This window comes from Panulirus ornatus, chromosome 15 (assembly GCF_036320965.1).
Source record: "Panulirus ornatus isolate Po-2019 chromosome 15, ASM3632096v1, whole genome shotgun sequence".
NCBI lineage: Eukaryota > Metazoa > Arthropoda > Malacostraca > Decapoda > Palinuridae > Panulirus > Panulirus ornatus.
The window spans coordinates 16,297,431-16,318,477 of NC_092238.1; the positions used below are offsets into that span (position 1 = coordinate 16,297,431).

Sequence of the window (21,047 nt, forward strand, 5' to 3'; positions counted from 1 at the left end):
TGGGAGGTATTCTGTCTAAAAAGCCAGAATGACATCACACAGGCCTGCCTCACATCCACATGTATACCAAAACTCTCCACCAACTCTTACACATGCATTTGCTACTCTATCAAAGGCTTTCACACCATCTAACAGTTGTAACCTAACACAATACATCCTCAACACATCCCATAAAGGATTCCATCTGACTCTGTCACACTCTCTAGAAGGAGTAGGTCATCTTCTGTAGCATCAAAAACACTGGCCTGTGTTCCACCACCAATCTAGTAATGACTCTATTGTTTTAAATAAATTTTTCAAGATTATTAACAAGATGCTGGTTTATCAAATACAGGGGTATGAGATTCTACATATCACATGATGGCACTTGAAATGCAGGCAAATACCACTTGATCTTCTATGTATTAGATTTAGGGAGTCTTTTAGAATATATATTTTGCAAATAGAAATTTTCATATACCACAAAACACATTTTACTTTTGTGAGAGCTATACAAATGATATTGATATACATACCTTTTTCGACTTTTCTGGCTCTGTGCGACTCAAATGTTTTGATTTAAAGGCTTCTGACATATTTTTCAGCACCAAGTTCAAGTGCTGCAAATGGAAAGCAAATGAAAATTTGTGAATGTTAAACTTTTATGAGCCTAAACTATTATAAGTCTGTTTTCAATTCAAGCTTTCAAACTCTCTCAGTTATCCACATTGATCACATCACCTGCTGCTTGACACAAATTTTCATCCCTTTACTCAGATAGGAGGGATAACAATAATCAAGCTGTTTATCTGTATTAGTACAGATATTTTACATCTCAAATTCCCAACAGTCTCTTGAAAATACTAAATTTTGTCTGTGTTCTCGATGTGTACTGAATGTGATGTGCCTCTGTATTTACACCCATGTTTTAAGGTGTACCACACATAAAGCAATTACCATACATAAAGCAATTCTCCCCTATCCCTGGGGATAAGGGAGAAAGGATACTTCCCAAGCATTCCTCACGTATCGTAGGAGGCGACTAAAGGGGACGGAAGCAGGGGCTAGAAACCCTCCCCTCCTTGTATTTCAACTTTCTAAAAGGGGAATCAGAAGTAGTCATGCGGGGAGTGCTCATCCTCCTCAAAGGCTCAGACTGGGGTGTCTAAATGTGTGTCTAAATGTGTGTGGATGTAACCAAGATGAGAAAAAGGGAGATATAGGTAGTATGTTTGAGGAAAGGAGCCTGGAGGTTTTGGCTCTGAGTGAAACAAAGCTAAAGGGTAAAGGGGAAGAGTGGTTTGGGAATGTTTTGTGAGTAAGGTCAGGGGTTGGTGAGAGGACAAGAGCAAGGGAAGGAGTAGCATTCCTACTGAAACAGGAGTGGCAGGAGTATGTGATAGAGTGTAAGAAAGTAAACTCTAGATTGATATGGGTAAAACTGAAAGTGGATGGAGAGAGATGGGTGATTATTGGTGCATATGCACCTGGGCATGAGAAGAAAGATCATGATAGGCAAGTGTTTTGGGAGCAGCTGAGTGAGTGTGTTAGTAGTTTTGATACACGAGACCGGGTTATAGTGATGGGTGATGTGAATGCAAAGGTGAGTAATATGGCAGTTGAGGGAATAATTGGTGTACATAGGGTGTTCAGTGTTGTAAATGGAAATGGTGAAGAGCTTGTAGATTCGTGTGCTGATAAAGGACTGGTGATTGGGAATATCTGCTTTAAAAAGAGAGATATACATAAATATATGTATATAAGTAGGAGAGATGGCCAGAGGGCATTACTGGATTATGTATTAATTGATAGGCATGCAAAAGAGACTTTTGGATGTTAATGTGCTGAGAGGTGCAACTGCAGGAATGTCTGATCATTATCGTGTGGAATCGAAGGTGAAGATTTGCAGAGGTTTTTATAAGAGAGAATGTTGGGGTGAAGAGAGTGGTGAGAGTGAGTGAGCTTGGGAAGGAGACTTTTGCGAGGAAGTACCAAGAGAGACTGAGTGCAGAATGGAAAAAAGTGAGAGCAAAGGACATAAGGGGAGTGGAAAAGGAATGGGATGTATTTAGGAAAGCAGTGATGGCTTGCACAAAAGATGCTTGTAGCATGAGAAGCATGGGAGGTGGGCAGATTAGAGAGGGTAGTGAGTAGTGGGATGAAGAAGTAAGATTATTAGTGAAAGAGAAGAGAGAAGCATTTGGACATGTTTTTCAGGGAAATAGTGCAAATGACTAGGAGATGTATAAAAGAAAGAGGCAGCAGGTCAAGAGAAAGGAGCAAGAGGTGAAAGAGAGGGCAAATGAGAGTTGGGGTGAGAGAGTATCATTAATCTTAGAGAGAATAAAAAGATGTTTTAGAAGAAGGTAAATAAAGTGCGTAAGACAAGAGGACAAATAGTAACGTTGATGAAGGGGGCTAATGGGGAAGTGATAACAAGTAGTGATGATGTGAGAAGGAGATGGAGTGAGTATTTTGAAGGTTTCTTGAATGTGGTAGATGATAGAGTGACAGATATAGGGTGTTTTGGTCATGGTGGTGTGCAAAGTGAAGGGCTAGGGAGAATGATTTGGTAAACATAGAAGAGGTAAACCTTTGTGGAAGATGAAAGCCGGCAAGGCAGCGGGTGTGGATGGTATTGCAGTAGAATTTATCAAAAAAGGGGGTGACTGTGCTGCGACTGGTTGGTAAGGATATTTAATGTATGCATGACTCACGGTGAGGTGCCTGAGGATTGGCAGAATGCATGCATAGTGCCATAAACAAAGGAGAGAGGGGCAAGTATGCAGTCTGTTGTGGATGAGAGAGCTTGGGAAGTGAGTCAGTTGTTCGCTGATGATACAGCGCTGGTGGCTGATTCAGTCAAGAAACTGCAGAAGCTGGTGACTGAGTTTGGTAAAGTGTGTGAAAGAAGAAAGCTGAGAGTAAATGAATAAGAGCAAGGTTATTAGGTACAGTAGGGTTGAGAGACAAGTCAATTGGGAGGTAAGTTTGAATGGAGACTGTGTGGAAGACAAGAACATGATCTCAGAAAGCAAAAATGGGTATGTTTGAAGGAATAGTGGTTCCAACAATGTTATATGATTGCAAGGTGTGGGCTATAGATAGAGTTGTGCGGAGGATGGTGGATGTGTTGGAAATGAGATGTTTGGGGACAATAAGTGGTGTGAGGTGGTTTGATCGAGTAAGTAATAATAGGGTACGAGAGATGTGTGGTAATAAAAAGAGTGTGGTTGAGATAGCAGAGGAGGGTGTGTTGAAATGGTTTGGTCACATGGAGAGAATGAGTGAGGAAAGATTGACAAAGAGGATATATGTGTCAGAGGTGGAGGGAACAAGGAGAAGTGGGAGACCAAAGTGGAGGTGGAAGGATGGAGCGAAAAAGATTTTGAGCGACTGGGGCCTGAACATGCAGGAGGGTGAAACGCATGGAAGGAATAGAGTGAATTGGAACGATGTGGTATACTGGGGTCGACGCGCTGTCAATGGATTGAACCAAGGTATGTGAAGCGTCTGGGGTAAACCATGGAAAGTTTTGTGGGGCCTGGCAGTGAATCATGTACATGTGTATAATGTATATGTCTGTGTATGTATATTATTGTATACATTGAAATGTATAGGTATGTATGTGTCACTGCATGTGTATATATGTGTATGTGGGTGGGTTAGGCCATTCTTTCATCTGTTTCCTTGCTAACACGGGAGACAGCGACAACATATAAGAAATAAATATAAATATAGAAAAGAGTGGTGTGTATATATGTAATTTTATATAAATATATATGGTACATAAAAAACTTCAATCACTTGTAACAGGAGAAATAGTAATATTGTCAAGAGAAATTGCATTGTAAGGAAAACACAATGCTAAAGTAGTTAAGAAAGTGCAGACATACTATCATATTGCAAGGGATGCATCGTACATCTGGCAGAGTTAGCCATGGTGACAGCCTTGACTCGCCTAAAAAAAATATTCACCTGTAAGGCTCATCATTCATGTGAGTTCAGGACTACCATACTGCTTTATATATTAGATGCTGTAAAGGAAAGTAATTTTTCATACTGCATAAAAAATAAAGATTTCACTTCATTGTTTTTTTTTAAAGTCCCACATAGGGAATATACATAATATATGGAGCACCCACAGTCACTGAGTAAAGGGTCAATACTATGGATGCAACGAGGCTATTACAGTAGGTACAGAAAAAGCCCTTAATTCTTTAGAATTTTATAACACTAGACACATTTTGTTAAATCTACGAATAGGTCTTGCTCCTAAGAATATATCAGCAAATATTCAGTAAACTAAGCAAAAGATAAGCAGAAATACAGTTTACTTAACTAATCTTAATTTCACCATAATCCTAAAAGTAACATGGATTCGAATTTTACCATGCAGTAACTATCATCATGAACATATATAGAAATTCAAAAATATATTGACATTAGAAATAAGGTAGCTAGGAAAAAATTTCCATACACACATTCATACAAAAACATAAGGCAAGTAAAACTATCATATCCTGACTCCAGTCTTCAAAGTGCATCAATATATTACATGCCAAAAACAAAACTGTGAAAAAAATCTGGTGATGTCTAACAAGTAAGAAAATCATTGCAATATCTACGTCTCTGATCACACTAAGACTTACCAAGAAGTCAGTCACCTCTACTGGTATGTCTCGTTGTTTTGGGGAAAACAACTGTTAAAACTACCACTACAATCTTGCATCCTAGCTAGCCAGTAACACTTTCCTAATGTTGCTGCATAATCCTGACAAGTCACACTGAATCTTACTAAAACCTTGTCCATAGTGGTACTGTTACTCCCATTAGGTTAACACTGCTGGTACATCCATAAGGAAATCTTGTGTAGTGGGTGCTTATCCAAAGCTAGCAAGGGTAGTGACTTAAGTAAAATTTTAATATCCCGATGGAAACTAGACTAATACTGTATAACAGCCAATGGCTAAAAGTTGCTACCCCTGGTCCTGGTTGGAACCTGGGCATAGGTATAAATCACTCATTAAGATAAAGTTTTAGATTGACAGCAACAGTAAACAAGCATACGTGTTTTGCACTCTCTCAAACATCTACATCAACAATGTCAAAGGGTGTAAGGGAACCAGTGGGAGCATGGAGCACAGCATCCCCTTAACCCCTAGTGAGGTAGCCAGTAATACAGCTGTAAAGTGCAGCAATGCTAAGCACATCACTAAATCACAAATTACTTCTCCTATGAATTACACTTGCATTCCTCTCTAATGTTGCTATGGGGATTTGAGACTGTCCCAAAAGAGGTGAGCTGAGCATCTTCTCAAACTCATGAAGTCTGATACCTTCCACACTTAGACATTACCACTCTCTGATTACATCCCTAATGTCTGCAAGGCAGCAATCCCCAGAATTCTGAATGGAGATTGAAAATAGACAAAAATTATCAACAAGGATGTTATAGGAGACCCAAGAAAAAGGCCCAACACCTCATTACTCAAGTCCACAAGGCATTTCTCTGGAACTCGCCAAAAACTTAAGCTTCTACAATGATAGGAAGATCTAGAAAAAATCAAAGTAAATTCATTAGAATACCATTACCAAAAGTAGGTGATGTAGCCCTTTAGATCAGCAAGATTAGTCAATATCTATGCCCTATCAGGTTCTCAAACATTAAGCTGGTTCTGCACTGTATGTACATGAAACTGGGACACATCAAGTACCAAATCAGTATAATCACAATAGACTGTAAATACCTATTTCCACAGTATGGCAAGGCAATTCATTTGAGGGGCTCCTACCCTCTAATCTACTTTACTATTACAGTAAACCCTCACAATCCATTAACAATAAATTTGTCTTATCAGACATCTATAAAGTAATCATCAATTTATTCAGAATTATTCCAACAAATCTGATGACAGACAAAAACAACCTAATTGGAGATGGAAGATGGAGTGAAAAAGATTTACAGCAAACGGGGCCTGAACATACAGGAGGGTGAGAGGCAAGCAAGGAATAGAAAGAATTGAAACAATGTGACATACCAGGATCGACATGCTGTCAATCAACCAGGGCACGTAAAGCATCTGGGGTAAACCATGGAAAGGTCTGTGGGGCCTGGATGTGGATAGGGAGCTGTGGTTTTGGTGCATTACACATGACAGCGAGTGAGTGAATGTGAACAAATGTGACCTTTATGTCGGTTTGCCCGTCACTACCTCGTTGAAGCAGGGGTAGTGATGCTGTTTCCAGAGGGGAAGGGTAGGAATTAATGAAGGTAAGGAAGTAGGAATATGTACATGTGTATATGTGTCTGCGTGCATATGTATGTACTGATACTTATATGAATATATCTGTGCGTGTATGGAACTTAATATATATATATATATATATATATATATATATATATATATATATATATATATATATATATATATATATATATATATGGAGTGAAAAAGATTTTGTGTGATCGGGGCCTGAACATGCAGGAGGGTGAAAGGAGGGCAAGGAATAGAGTGAATGGGAGCGATGTGGTATACAGGGGTTGACGTGCTGTCAGTGGAGTGAATCAAGGCATGTGAAGCGTCTGGGGTAAACCATGGAAAGCTGTGTAGGTATGTATATTTGCGTGTGTGGACGTGTATATGTACATGTGTATGGGGGGGGGTTGGGCCATTTCTTTCGTCTGTTTCCTTGCGCTACCTCGCAAACGCGGGAGACAGCGACAAAGTATAAAAAAAAAAAAAAAAAAAAATATACATTATCCCTGGGGATAGGGGAGAAAGAATACTTCCCACGTATTCCCTGCATGTCGTAGAAGGCGACTAAAAGGGGAGGGAGCAGGGGGCTGGAAATCCTCCCCTCTCAATTTTTTTTTTTAATTTTCCAAAAGAAGGAACAGAGAAGGGGGCCAGGTGAGGATTTCCCTCAATGACCCAGTCCTCTGTTCTTAACGCTACCTCGCTAACGCGGGAAATGGCGAATAGTTTGAAAAAAAAAAAATATATATATATATATATATATATATATATATATATATATATATATATATATATATATATATATATCTCCTGTCTCTTTCTTTTATACATCTCCCACTCAATTGCATTTTTTCCCTGCAAAAATCGTCCAAATGCCTCTTCTCTTTCACTAATAATCTTACTTCTTCATCCCACCACTCACTACCCTTTCTAATCAACCCACCTCCCACTCTTCTCATGCCACAAGCATCTTTTGCGCAATCCATCACTGATTCCCTAAATACATCCCATTCCTCCCCCACTCCCCTTACTTCCATTGTTCTCACCTTTTTCCATTCTGTACTCAGTCTCTCCTGGTACTTCCTCACACAAGTCTCCTTCCCAAGCTCACTTACTCTCACCACCCTCTTCACCCCAACATTCACTCTTCTTTTCTGAAAACCCATACAAATCTTCACCTTAGCCTCCACAAGATAATGATCAGACATCCCTCCAGTTGCACCTCTCAGCACATTAACATCCAAAAGTCTCTCTTTCGCGCGCCTGTCAATCAACACGTAATCCAATAATGCTCTCTGGCCATCTCTCCTACTTACATACATATACTTATGTATATCTCGCTTTTTAAACCAGGTATTCCCAATCACCAGTCCTTTTTCAGCACATAATCTACAAGCTCTTCACCATTTCCATTTACAACACTGAACACCCCATGTATACCAATTATTCCCTCAACTGCCACATTACTCACCTTTGCATTCAAATCACCCATCACTATAACCTGGTCTCGTGCATCAAAACCACTAACACACTCATTCAGCTGCTCCCAAAACACTTCCCTCTCATGATCTTTCTTCTCATGCCCAGGTGCATATGCACCAATAATCACCCATCTCTCTCCATCCACTTTCAGTTTTACCCATATTAATCGAGAATTTACTTTCTTACATTCTATCACATACTCCCACAACTCCTGTTTCAGGAGTACTGCTACTCCTTCCCTTGCTCTTGTCCTCTCACTAACCCCTGACTTTACTCCCAAGACATTCCCAAACCACTCTTCCCCTTTACCCTTGAGCTTCGTTTCACTCAGAGCCAAAACATCCAGGTTCCTTTCCTCAAACATACTACCTATCTCTCCTTTTTTCACATCTTGGTTACTTCCACACACATCTAGACACCCCAGTCTGAGCCTTCGAGGAGGATGAGCACTCCCCGCGTGATCCTCCTTCTGTTTCCCATTTTAGAAAGTTGAAAAAATACAAGTAGGGGAGGATTTCTGGCCCCCCGCTCCCGTGCAAGAGGTGAAAAAGAGGGCAAATGAGAGTTGGGGTGAGAGAGTATCATTAAATTTTAGGGAGAATAAAAAGATGTTCTGGAAGGAGGTAAATAAAGTGCGTAAGACAAGGGAGCAAATGGGAACTTCAGTGAAGGGCGCAAATAGGGAGGTGATAACAAGTAGTGGTGATGTGAGAAGGAGATGGAGTGAGTATTTTGAAGGTTTGTTGAATGTGTTTGATGATAGAGTGGCAAATATAGGGTGTTTTGGTCGAGGTGGTGTGCAAAGCGAGAGGGTTAGGGAAAATGATTAGGTAAACAGAGAAGAGGTAGTAAAAGCTTTGCGGAAGATGAAAGCCGGCAAGGCAGCAGGTTTGGATGGTATTGCAGTGGAATTTATTAAAAAAGGGGGTGACTGTATTATTGACTGGTTGGTAAGGTTATTTAATGTATGTATGACGCATGGTGAGGTGCCTGAGGATTGGCGGAATGCGTGCATAGTGCCATTGTACAAAGGCATAGGGGATAAGAGTGAGTGCTCAAATTACAGAGGTATAAGTTTGTTGAGTATTTCTGGTAAATTATATGGGAGGGTATTGATTGAGAGGGTGAAGGCATGTACAGAGCATCAGATTGGGGAAGAGCAGTGTGGTTTCAGAAGTGGTAGAGGATGTGTGGATCAGGTGTTTGCTTTGAAGAATGTATGTCAGAAATACTTAGAAAAGCATATGGATTTGTATGTAGCATTTATGGAACTGGAGAAGGCATATGATGGAGTTGATAGAGATGCTCTGTGGAAAGTATTAAGAATATATGGTGTGGGAGGCAAGTTTTTAGAAACAGTGAAAAGTTTTTATCGAGGATGTAAGGCATGTGAACGTGTAGGAAGAGAGGAAAGTGATTGGTTCTCAGTGAATGTAGGTTTGCGGCAAGGGTGTGTGATGTCTCCATGGTTGTTTAATTTGTTTATGGATGGGGTTGTTAGGGAGGTAAATGCAAGAGTTTTGGAAAGAGGGGCAAGTATGAAGTCTGTTGGGGATGAGAGAGCTTGGGAAGTGAGTCAGTTGTTGTTCGCTGATGATACAGCGCTGGTGGCTGATTCATGTGAGAAACTGCAGAAGCTGGTGACTGAGTTTGGTAAAGTGTGTGAAAGAAGAAAGTTAAGAGTAAATGTGAATAAGAGCAAGGTTATTAGGTACAGTAGGGTTGAGGGTCAAGTCAATTGGGAGGTGAGTTTTGAATGGAGAAAAACTGGAGGAAGTGAAGTGTTTTAGATATCTGGGAGTGGATCTGGCAGCGGATGGAACCATGGAAGCGGAAGTGGATATATATATATATATATATATATATATATATATATATATATATATATATATATATATATATATATTTCTTTTTTTTTTTTTATACTTTGTCGCTGTCTCCCGCGTTTGCGAGGTAGCGCAAGGAAACAGACGAAAGAAATGGCCCAACCCCCCCCCATACACATGTATATACATACGTCCACACACGCAAATATACATACCTACACAGCTTTCCATGGTTTACCCCAGACACTTCACATGCCTTGATTCAATCCACTGACAGCACGTCAACCCCGGTATACCACATCGCTCCAATTCACTCTATTCCTTGCCCTCCTTTCACCCTCCTGCATGTTCAGGCCCCGATCACACAAAATCTTTTTCACTCCATCTTTCCACCTCCAATTTGGTCTCCCTCTTCTCCTTGCTCCCTCCACCTCCGACACATATATCCTCTTGGTCAATCTTTCCTCACTCATCCTCTCCATGTGCCCAAACCACTTCAAAACACCCTCTTCTGCTCTCTCAACCACGCTCTTTTTATTTCCACACATCTCTCTTACCCTTACGTTACTCACTCGATCAAACCACCTCACACCACACATTGTCCTCAAACATCTCATTTCCAGCACATCCATCCTCCTGCGCACAACTCTATCCATAGTCCACGCCTCGCAACCATACAACATTGTTGGAACCACTATTCCTTCAAACATACCCATTTTTGCTTTCCGAGATAATGTTCTCGACTTCCACACATTCTTCAAGGCCCCCAGAATTTTCGCCCCCTCCCCCACCCTATGATCCACTTCCGCTTCCATGGTTCCATCCGCTGCCAGATCCACTCCAAGATATCTAAAACATTTCACTTCCTCCAGTTTTTCTCCATTCAAACTCACCTCCCAATTGACTTGACCCTCAACCCTACTGTACCTAATAACCTTGTTCTTATTCACATTTACTCTTAACTTTCTTCTTCCACACACTTTACCAAACTCAGTCACCAGCTTCTGCAGTTTCTCACATGAATCAGCCACCAGCGCTGTATCATCAGCGAACAACAACTGACTCACTTCCCAAGCTCTCTCATCCCCAACAGACTTCATACTTGCCCCTCTTTCCAAAACTCTTGCATTTACCTCCCTAACAACCCCATCCATAAACAAATTAAACAACCATGGAGACATCACACACCCCTGCCGCAAACCTACATTCACTGAGAACCAATCACTTTCCTCTCTTCCTACACGTACACATGCCTTACATCCTCGATAAAAACTTTTCACTGCTTCTGTCAACTTTCCTCCCACACCATATATTCTTAATACCTTCCACAGAGCATCTCTATCAACTCTATCATATGCCTTCTCCAGATCCATAAATGCTACATACAAATCCATATGCTTTTCTAAGTATTTCTCACATACATTCTTCAAAGCAAACACCTGATCCACACATCCTCTACCACTTCTGAAACCACACTGCTCTTCCCCAATCTGATGCTCTGTACATGCCTTCACCCTCTCAATCAATACCCTCCCATATAATTTACCAGGAATACTCAACAAACTTATACCTCTGTAATTTGAGCATTCACTCTTATCCCCTTTGCCTTTGTACAATGGCACTATGCACGCATTCCGCCAATCTTCAGGCACCTCACCATGAGTCATACATACATTAAATAACCTTACCAACCAGTCAACAATACAGTCACCCCCTTTTTTAATAAATTCCACTGCAATACCATCCAAACCCGATGCCTTGCTGGCTTTCATCTTCCGCAAAGCTTTCACTACTTCTTCTCTGTTTACCAAATCATTTTCCCTAACCCTCTCACTTTGCACACCACCTCGACCAAAACACCCTATATCTGCCACTCTATCATCAAACACATTCAACAAACCTTCAAAATACTCACTCCATCTCCTTCTCACATCACCACTACTTGTTATCACCTCCCCATTTGCGCCCTTCACTGAAGTTCCCATTTGCTCCCTTGTCTTACGCACTTTATTTACCTCCTTCCAGAACATCTTTTTATTCTCCCTAAAATTTAATGATACTCTCTCACCCCAACTCTCATTTGCCCTTTTTTTCACCTCTTGCACCTTTCTCTTGACCTCCTGTCTCTTTCTTTTATACATCTCCCACTCAATTGCATTTTTTCCCTGCAAAAATCGTCCAAATGCCTCTCTCTTCTCTTTCACTAATACTCTTACTTCTTCATCCCACCACTCACTACCCTTTCTAATCAACCCACCTCCCACTCTTCTCATGCCACAAGCATCTTTTGCGCAATCCATCACTGATTCCCTAAATACATCCCATTCCTCCCCCACTCCCCTTGCTTCCATTGTTCTCACCTTTTTCCATTCTGTACTCAGTCTCTCCTGGTACTTCCTCACACAGGTCACCTTCTCAAGCTCACTTACTCTCACCACCCTCTTCACCCCAACATTCACTCTTCTTTTCTGAAAACCCATACAAATCTTCACCTTAGCCTCCACAAGATAATGATCAGACATCCCTCCAGTTGCACCTCTCAGCACATTAACATCCAAAAGTCTCTCTCGCACGCCTGTCAATTAACACGTAATCCAATAACGCTCTCTGGCCATCTCTCCTACTTACATAAGTATACTTATGTATATCTCGCTTTTTAAACCAGGTATTCCCAATCATCAGTCCTTTTTCAGCACATAAATCTACAAGCTCTTCACCATTTCCATTTACAACACTGAACACCCCATGTATACCAATTATTCCCTCAACTGCCACATTACTCACCTTTGCATTCAAATCACCCATCACTATAACCTGGTCTCGTGCATCAAAACCACTAACACACTCATTCAGCTGCTCCCAAAACACTTGCCTATATATATATATATCTGTATATATGAGTTTGTTGAGTATTCCTGGGAAATTGTATGGGAGGGTATTGTTTGAGAGGGTGAAGGCATGCACAGAGCATCAGATTGGGGAAGAGCAGTGTGGTTTCAGAAGTAGTGGAGGATGTGTGGATTAGGTGTTTGATTTGAAGAATGTATGTGAGAAATACTTAGAAAAGCAAATGGATTTGTATGTAGCATTTATGGATCTGGAGAAGGCATATGATAGAGTTGATAGAGATCCTCTGTGGAAGGTATTAAGAATATATGGTGTGGGAGGCAAGTTGACAGAAGCAGTGAAAAGTTTTTATCGAGGATGTAAGGCATGTGTACGTGTAGGAAGAGAGGAAAGTGAAAGGGACTGGTTCTTGGTGAATGTTGGTTTATGGCAGGGGTGCATGATGTCTCCATGGTTGTTGAATTTGTTTATGGATGGGTGAAAGGCGTGGAAGGAATAGAGTAAATTGGAACGATGTGGTATACCGGGGTCGACGTGCTCTCAATGGATTGAACCGGGGCATGTGAAGCGTCTGGGGTAAACCATGGAAAGTTCTGTGGGGCCTGGATGTTGAAAGGGAGCTGTGGTTTTGGTGCATTGTTACATGACAGCTAGAGACTGAGTGTGAACGAATGGGGCCTTTGTTGTCTTTTCCTAGCGCTACCTTGCACACATGAGGGGGGCGGGGGGGTTGTTATTCTATGTGTGGCGAGGTGGCGATGGGAATAAATGAAGGCAGACAGTTTGAATTATGTACATGTGTATATATGTATATGTCTGTGTGTGTATATATATGTGTACATTGAGATGTATAGGTATGTATATTTGTGTTGGTGGACATGTATGTATATACATGTGTATGTGGGTGGGTTGGGCCATTCTTTCATCTATTTCCTTGTGCTACCTCGCTAACACGGGAGACAGTGACTACGCAAAACAAATAAAAAATATATGTATGTAGGAGAGATGGCCAGAGGGCGTTATTGGATCACATGTTAACTGATAGGCACGCAAGAAAGAGACTTTTGGATGTTAATGTGCTGAGAGGTGCAAATGGCGGGATGTCTGATCATTATCTTGTGGAGGCAAATGTGAAGATATTTAGAGGTTTTGAGAAAAGAAGAGTGAATGTTGGGGTGAAGAGAGTGGTGAGAGTAAATGAGCTTAGGAAGGAGACTTGTGTGAGGAAGTACCAAGAGAGACTGAGTACAGAATGGATAAAGGTGAGAACAAAGGAGGTAAGGGGAGTGGGGGAGGAATGGGATGTATTTAGGGAAGCAGTGATGGCTTGCACAAAAGATGCTTGTGGCATGAGAAGCGTGGGAGATGGGCAGATTAGAGAGGGTAGTGAGTGGTGGGATGAAGAAGTAAGATAATTAGTGAAAGAGAAGAGATAGGCATCTGGACAATTTTTGCAGGGAAATAATGCAAATGAGTGGGAGATGTATAAAAGAAAGAGGCAGGAGGTCAAGAGAAAGGTGCACGAGGTGAAAAAGAAGGCACATGAGAGTTGGGGTGAGAGAGTATCATTGAATTTTAGTGAGAATATAAAGATGTTTTGGAAGGAGGTAAATAAAGTGCACAAGACAAGGGAACAAATGGGAACATCAGTGAAGGTGTCTAATGGGGAGGTGATAACACGTAGTGGTGATGTGAGAAGGAGATAGAGTGAGTATTTTGAAGGTTTGTTGAATGTGTTTGATGATAGAGTGGCAGATATAGGGTGTTTTGGTCGAGGTGGTGTGCAAAGCGAGAGGGTTAGGTAGAATGATCTGATAAACAGAGAAGAGGTAGTAAAAGCTTAGTGGAAGATGAAAGCCAGCAAGGCTGTGGGTTTGAATGGTATTCCAGTGGAATTTATTAAAAAAGGGGGTAAGGTTATTTAATGTACATATGAATCATGGTGAGGTGCCTGAGGATTGGCAGAATGCTTGCATAGTGCCATTGTACAAAGGCAAAAGGGGTAAAAGTGAGTGCTTAAATTACAGAGGTATAAGTTTGTTGAGTATTCCTGGGAAATTATATGGGAGGGTATTGACTGAGAGGGTGAAGGCATGTACAGAGCATCAGATTGGGAAAGAGCAGTGTGGTTTCAGAAGGTGTAGATAATGTATGGATCAGGTGTTTGCTTTGAAGAATGTATGCGAGAAATACTTAGAAAAGCAAATGGATTTGGATGTAGCATTTATGGATCTGGAGAAGGCATATGATAGAGTTGATAGAGATGCTCTGTGGAAGGTATTAAGAATATATGGTGTGGGAGGCAAGTTGACAGAAGCAGTGAAAAGTTTTTATCGAGGATGTAAGGCATGTGTACGTGTAGGAAGAGAGGAAAGTGAAAGGGATTGGTTCTTGGTGAATGTTGGTTTATGGCAGGGGTGCATGATGTCTCCATGGATGTTGAATTTGTTTATGGATGGGGTTGTTACGGAGGTGAATGCAAGAGTTTTGGAAAGAGGGGCAAGTATGCAGTCTGTTGTGGATGAGAGAGCTTGGGAAGCGAGTCAGTTGTTGTTCGCTGATGATACAGTGCTGGTGGCTGATTCGTGTGAGAAACTGCAGAAGCTGGTGACTGAGTTTGGTAAAGTGTGAGAAAGAAGAAAGCTGAGAGTAAATGTGAATAAGAGCAAGGTTATTAGGTACAGTACGGGTGAGGGACAATTCAACTGGGAGGTAAGTTTGAATGGATATAAACTGGAGGAAGTGAAATGTTTTAAATATCTGGGAGTGGATTTGGTAGCAGATGAAACCATGAAAGCGGAAGTGAGTCATAGGGTGCGGGAGGGGGTGAAAGTTCTAGGAGCGTTGAAAAATGTGTGGAAGTTGAGAAAGTTATCCTGGAAAGTAAAAATGGGTATGTTTGAAGGAATAGTGGTTCCAACAATGTTATATGGTTACGAGGTGTGGGCTATAGATAGAGTTGTGTGGAGGAGGGTGGATGTGCTGGAAATGAGATGTTTGAGGACAATATAAGGTGTGAGGTGGTTTGATTGAGTAAGTAATGAAAGGGTAAGAGAGATGTGTGATAATAAAGAAAGAGTGGTTGCGAGAGCAGAAGAGGGTGTTTTGAAATGGTTTGGTCACATGGAGAGAAAGAGTGAGGAAAGATTGACCAAGAGGATATATGTGTCAGAGGTGGAGGGAACGAGGAGAAGTGGGAGAACAAATTGGAGGTGGAAAGATGGAGTGAAAAAGATTTTGAGTGATAGGGGCCTGAACATGCATGAGGGTGAAAGGCGTGCAAGGAATAGAGTGAACTGGAACGATGTGGTATACTGGGGTCAACGTGCTGTCAATGTATTGAACCAGGGCATGTGAAGCATCTGGGGTAAACCATGGAAAGTTGTGTAGGGCCTGGATGTGGAAAGGGAGCTGTGGTTTTGGTGCATTATTACATGACAGCTAGAGACTGAGTGTGAACGAATTTGGCCTTTGTTGTCTTTTCTTAGCACTACCTCGCACACATTCCAGGGGAGGGGTTGTTATTTCACATGTGGCAGGGTGGCGATGGGAATGAATAAAGGCAGACAGTATGAATTATGTACATGTGTATATGTCTGTGTGTGTATATATATGTTTATGTTGAGATGGATAGGTATGTATGTTTGCGTGTGTGGACGTGTATGTATATACGTGTGTATGTGGGTGGGTTGGGCCATTATTTCGTCTGTTTCCTTGCGCTACCTTGCTAACGCGGGTGACAGCGACATAGCAAAATAAATAAATAAATAAATACTTCACCCCACTAAACACTGAAAGGAGAATGGCATGAAATAACACTGTAGCTGAAAATGCTAACAATGGAAGCAACTTGGATAAACATCTGCAAAAAAGACTTATTCAAACTATCCAAAATGTTCTCCCTCAGGTAACAAATAAATTTAATCAGAAGAAATAACACCCCGAGACATAATGTTTGCAAAGAATGTTGAGGTAATTTGTGACATTACCATCTCAAACACTGATTAAAACCTAAAGGATGTAAAAAGTTTGGATGCAATACCACATATCCAGAATTCCCCTAACAGTGACGGCGTTTTCAGAAATTTTAGTTTTAACAGTAAAGAAATGAATTGGGAGAATGTGATCAATGAGATATCTGACTCAATGGGAAACCCTGCAGAGTGCCAAAACAGAGGAAAATGTGTAAATAACATGACCACTTTGGTACTCCAAACATGCAACATACACACACCAGCAAGGGATAATCACAAAATAACAAGAAAGATAAGCCACATGTCACTCGTCAATGGAAAGGAAACCTACCAAGTGAATTATCAAACAAACACCATACATTAAAAATGTCATAAGAAACAAAGGAAAAAGAAGAAACCATTAATGAAATAGGATATAAACCAAAATACTTTTTCTCATATACAAATCCAGGACCACAAACTCCATTGGCCCACTTGAAACAAAAGATGGTATATTTACAGATGACTCCCAGGAGATGTGTGAAATGCAAAGGCAGCAATATTAATTAATATTCAGGTAATATCAGCGAGTCAAAAATCACATTGAAGATAAATGGACCATCAGACTTCTTCCTAAATAGTAATCCCCAACTGGTGTACACAGCAGATATCATCACCTCAACAAAAGATTTTAAAAGGACCATTGACAGCATGCCCATGCACTCAACCCAGGATAGGACTCTTGGAACTCATTCTTCATAAAGAAATGCAAGACAGTTTTATGACATGCACCACTAAATAATCTTTGGAGAAAAAGTCTGAATTTCAGCATCATCTCCGAGTCTAAAACTTACTTGCATCATTCCAATTAAAGGTGAAAGCAGAGCAGTTCCAAAAAATTATTAACCAAAAGCATTAACACTGCACATCATCAAAAATCCTTGAAGAGCTCTAAAAGGCAAGCCGATTAATTCTATGGAGGAGAACAATCCTCATAACCTAGGACAACATGGTTTCAGGGAAGGAAGGTCTTGCCTTCCAAAGTTGCTTGACAACTACGACAGGACTGCTGAAGCTCTGGAAAACAAAGAAAATGCTGATGTGATGAACACAGATTTTGTAAAAGTATCTGACAAATGTGGCCCTTGTGTCATAGTATACAAAAGATAGGAATAACAGAAAAAACTTGGAGATGGATATACAACTTTTTAACTAACAGATCACAAGTAGCTGTAAACACCATCTCCAGTCTCTCCATAAACAAAGTCCAGTCCCCTAAAACTTTACTTACACCCCTCCTGTTCCTCATTCTTATATCTGACACTAACACAAACATGAGCCACAATTTCATATCATCCTTTGCAGATGATACAAGATTATGAAATTCACATCAAAAAGCTAAAAGGCTGCAAACAGACATAAAGGAAACAAACAAAGTCTTTAACAGGGCAACAGAGAACAAGATACTTTTCAATGAAGTTTCAACTCCTCCAATATGGGAAAGATAAAGAAATAAAAAACAACAAAGATTATCGAACATACACAGATGCTATCATAAACCAGTCAAACAGTGTGAAAGACCTCAGAGTAATAATGTCTAAGACTTAACCTTCAGAGAACACAAGAAAACAATGGTCGTCTCAGGCAGAAAGATGGTAGGCTGGATCCTGCAGATCTTGAAGACAAGAAAAGAAACACCATTAAAGATATTATTCACAGTGCTAATTCTTTAATAAATTGAATAGTTTTTTTTTTTTTTATTATACTCTGTCGCTGTCTCCCGCGTTTGCGAGGTAGCGCAAGGAAACAGACGAAAGAAATGGCCCAACCCCCCCCCCATACACATGTATATACATACGTCCACACACGCAAATATACATACCTACACAGCTTTCCATGGTTTACCCCAGACGCTTCACATGCCCTGCTTCAATCCACTGACAGCAAGTCAACTCCGGTATACCACATCGCTCCAATTCACTCTATTCCTTGCCCTCCTTTCACCCTCCTGCATGCTCAGGCCCCGATCACACAAAATCATTTTCACTCCATCTTTCCACCTCCAATTTGGTCTCCCTCTTCTCCTTGTTCCCTCCACCTCCGACACATATATCCTCTTGGTCAATCTTTCCTCACTCATCCTCTCCATGTGCCCAAACCACTTCAAAACACCCTCTTCTGCTCTCTCAACCACGCTCTTTTTATTTCCACACATCTCTCTTACCCTTACGTTACTCACTCGATCAAACCACCTCACACCACACATTGTCCTCAAACATCTCATTTCCAGCACATCCATCCTCCTACGCACAACTCTATCCATAGCCCACGCCTCGCAACCATACAACATTGTTGGAACCACTATTCCTTCAAACATACCCATTTTTGCTTTCCGAGATAATGTTCTCGACTTCCACACATTCTTCAAGGCCCCCAGGATTTTCGCCCCCTCCCCCACCCTATGATCCACTTCCGCTTCCATGGTTCCATCCGCTGCCAGATCCACTCCCAGATATCTAAAACACTTCACTTCCTCCAGTTTTTCTCCATTCAAACTCACCTCCCAATTGACTTGACCCTCAACCCTACTGTACCTAATAACCTTGCTCTTATTCACATTTACTCTTAACTTTCTTCTAATTTTACCCTACCAAGAGGGCAAAATTGCAAAATTATTAGGAGTTTAGAAATCTCTCACAGCCCAAATCGTTGTGGTAAAGTAACTAAATTACCAGGAACTGCTGAAATCTCTAAAGCTATAATCACTGGAGCAAAAATAGGATAGGCATCTTATCTTCACCCAGAAAACCCCTAGAAGGTATGGTTCGCAACTTACCTTCAGATGTAAAATGCTACTGGCATGACAGGCATGGAAAACTTTGTAAAATACTACCTCTGAAATCCAAAGAGGCTATATGCACAAAAAGAGAGAACACAAACATGTGGGGCTCAAAACTCTTCAACAACTTGCCAGCTACTATCAGAAACAAGATGGGATGCTCAGCAAGAAGGTTAAGAGTACACCAAGCAAGTTCTGCCAAAGTGTACCAAACCAGCTAGATGTTGGGGGTAACATAGGACTGAGGGCTGCAACTTCCAACTGCTTGGTCAACCAACAACCAAATCCATCAGCCAAGGCCCATTATAAGCTGTTGGGGTGAAGACCCCAGAAGACTTCACCAGTATTCATCCAGTTCAGAAGTGAAGTCTATTATCAGCTCCCCACTCACACCTTTTTTTTTCTCATCTAAGATAAACAATTTACAGCCTTTAGTCTCTCATTGTTGCTCAGTTATCTTAATTCAGGTGCTGTATTTTATGCTCTTCTCTGCAACTTCTCCAATTTCATATTCTGTAAATTCAGTATCCAGAAATGAGAGGCATAATCTAGTTTTGGTCTGTTGTGAACAGCTCACCGAACATTTCCTTATCCATAAACTTTCATGCGATTCTAATATATGCCAGCAGAAAGTCTGCCTCTTTCACAGTTTTCCTGATGTGTATCACTGGCAACAGTGATTAGGTACAACACTGACACCTCAGACTCTTTCAAACACAGATTCTTGTTATTCATTTCCTACATGATAATCATCACACTCAGGCCTTCTTTCACTATGACCCATCCTCAGTGCCTTGCACTTACTCATACTGAATCCAATTATCCACTTATCTGACCAACTTTGGAGTTTATCCAAGTTCCACTATAGGCTGGCACAATTATTGTTAATCCTTACTATACTCATGACCTTGGCATCATCTGTAAATGTGTTCAGGTAAGAGTCTATTTTGTCTGACAAGTCATTTGTGCACACTAACAATAACAGTGGAACCAAGACCAAGCCCTGTAACGTGCTACTTGTGACACTCGTTCATCTCGAAAATTTGTCTCTTACCTGCATCTTTCTCTTCCTTACCAAAAAGGTAACCTTCTATTAAGCAAAGGAGTCTGCACTTATTCCCTTCTTGATCAAACTTTCCTGCAATCTAAGAACACACAATACAGCAATCTATCTTTTTGATCTAGGATGGATTTACCAATCACAGAAGTCTGAAAGATTAGCCATACATGGCCTTCTTTCCCTAAAATAATGCTGTCTCCCGCATACGTAGCATTTCCTCTGCAAGCAGTCATTCATCTGTTTTCCGAATATCTTTTCCAGAGTAGTTCAGCATGATTTCCCAATTACTTTTCTAAGCCATTCATAGTATCCAGCATGAATACACCATGTCGTTTTGTTTTCTAATCACTGCAGCTGGTTTGCATACGATCATAATTTTTGAATTCCCTGCCTCAAGGCAAAACATCAAGCTGTCAATGCTTGTGGTGGCATCTCACATATTACTGCCAGATGCCACAGCCTAAAATCATTAGTACACTGTCTATGCAAAAATGTCAAGGAGGCCTGTGCCAGATCTGTGCCCTCTAATTATGTGGTATTTTGCAAAGCAGTGAATTGCTTACAAAATAATAGACATCAGCCATAAAAACTTTAATCATATTTCTTTGTGACAAAAACAGCTTTAAAAATACCACACATCTTTCTATATACACCTAATTTGTATTTGGCATTTATGGATCTGGAGAAGGCATATGATAGAGTTGATAGAGATGCTCTGTGGAAGGTATTAAGAATATATGGTGTGGGAGGCAAGTTGTTAGAAACAGTGAAAAGTTTTTATCGAGGATGTAAGGCATGTGT

The 21,047-nt window shown here is 40.8% G+C and overlaps 1 protein-coding gene across 8 annotated transcripts in view; it reads right to left on the reverse strand.

The window, feature by feature from the left end:
• Positions 1 to 21,047, reverse strand: part of LOC139753730 (tuberin-like) — a 582,506-nt gene that overhangs the window by 232,161 nt on the left and 329,298 nt on the right. For 7 of the 8 annotated variants that reach the window (XM_071670517.1, XM_071670516.1, XM_071670513.1 and 4 more), the window contains one exon: positions 516 to 599. The exons of the other annotated variant lie outside the window; for it this stretch is intronic. In XM_071670517.1, the coding sequence (XP_071526618.1) occupies positions 516 to 599 (84 nt within the window). The remainder of the gene's footprint in view (positions 1 to 515; positions 600 to 21,047) is intronic. 8 annotated transcript variants of the gene reach the window in all.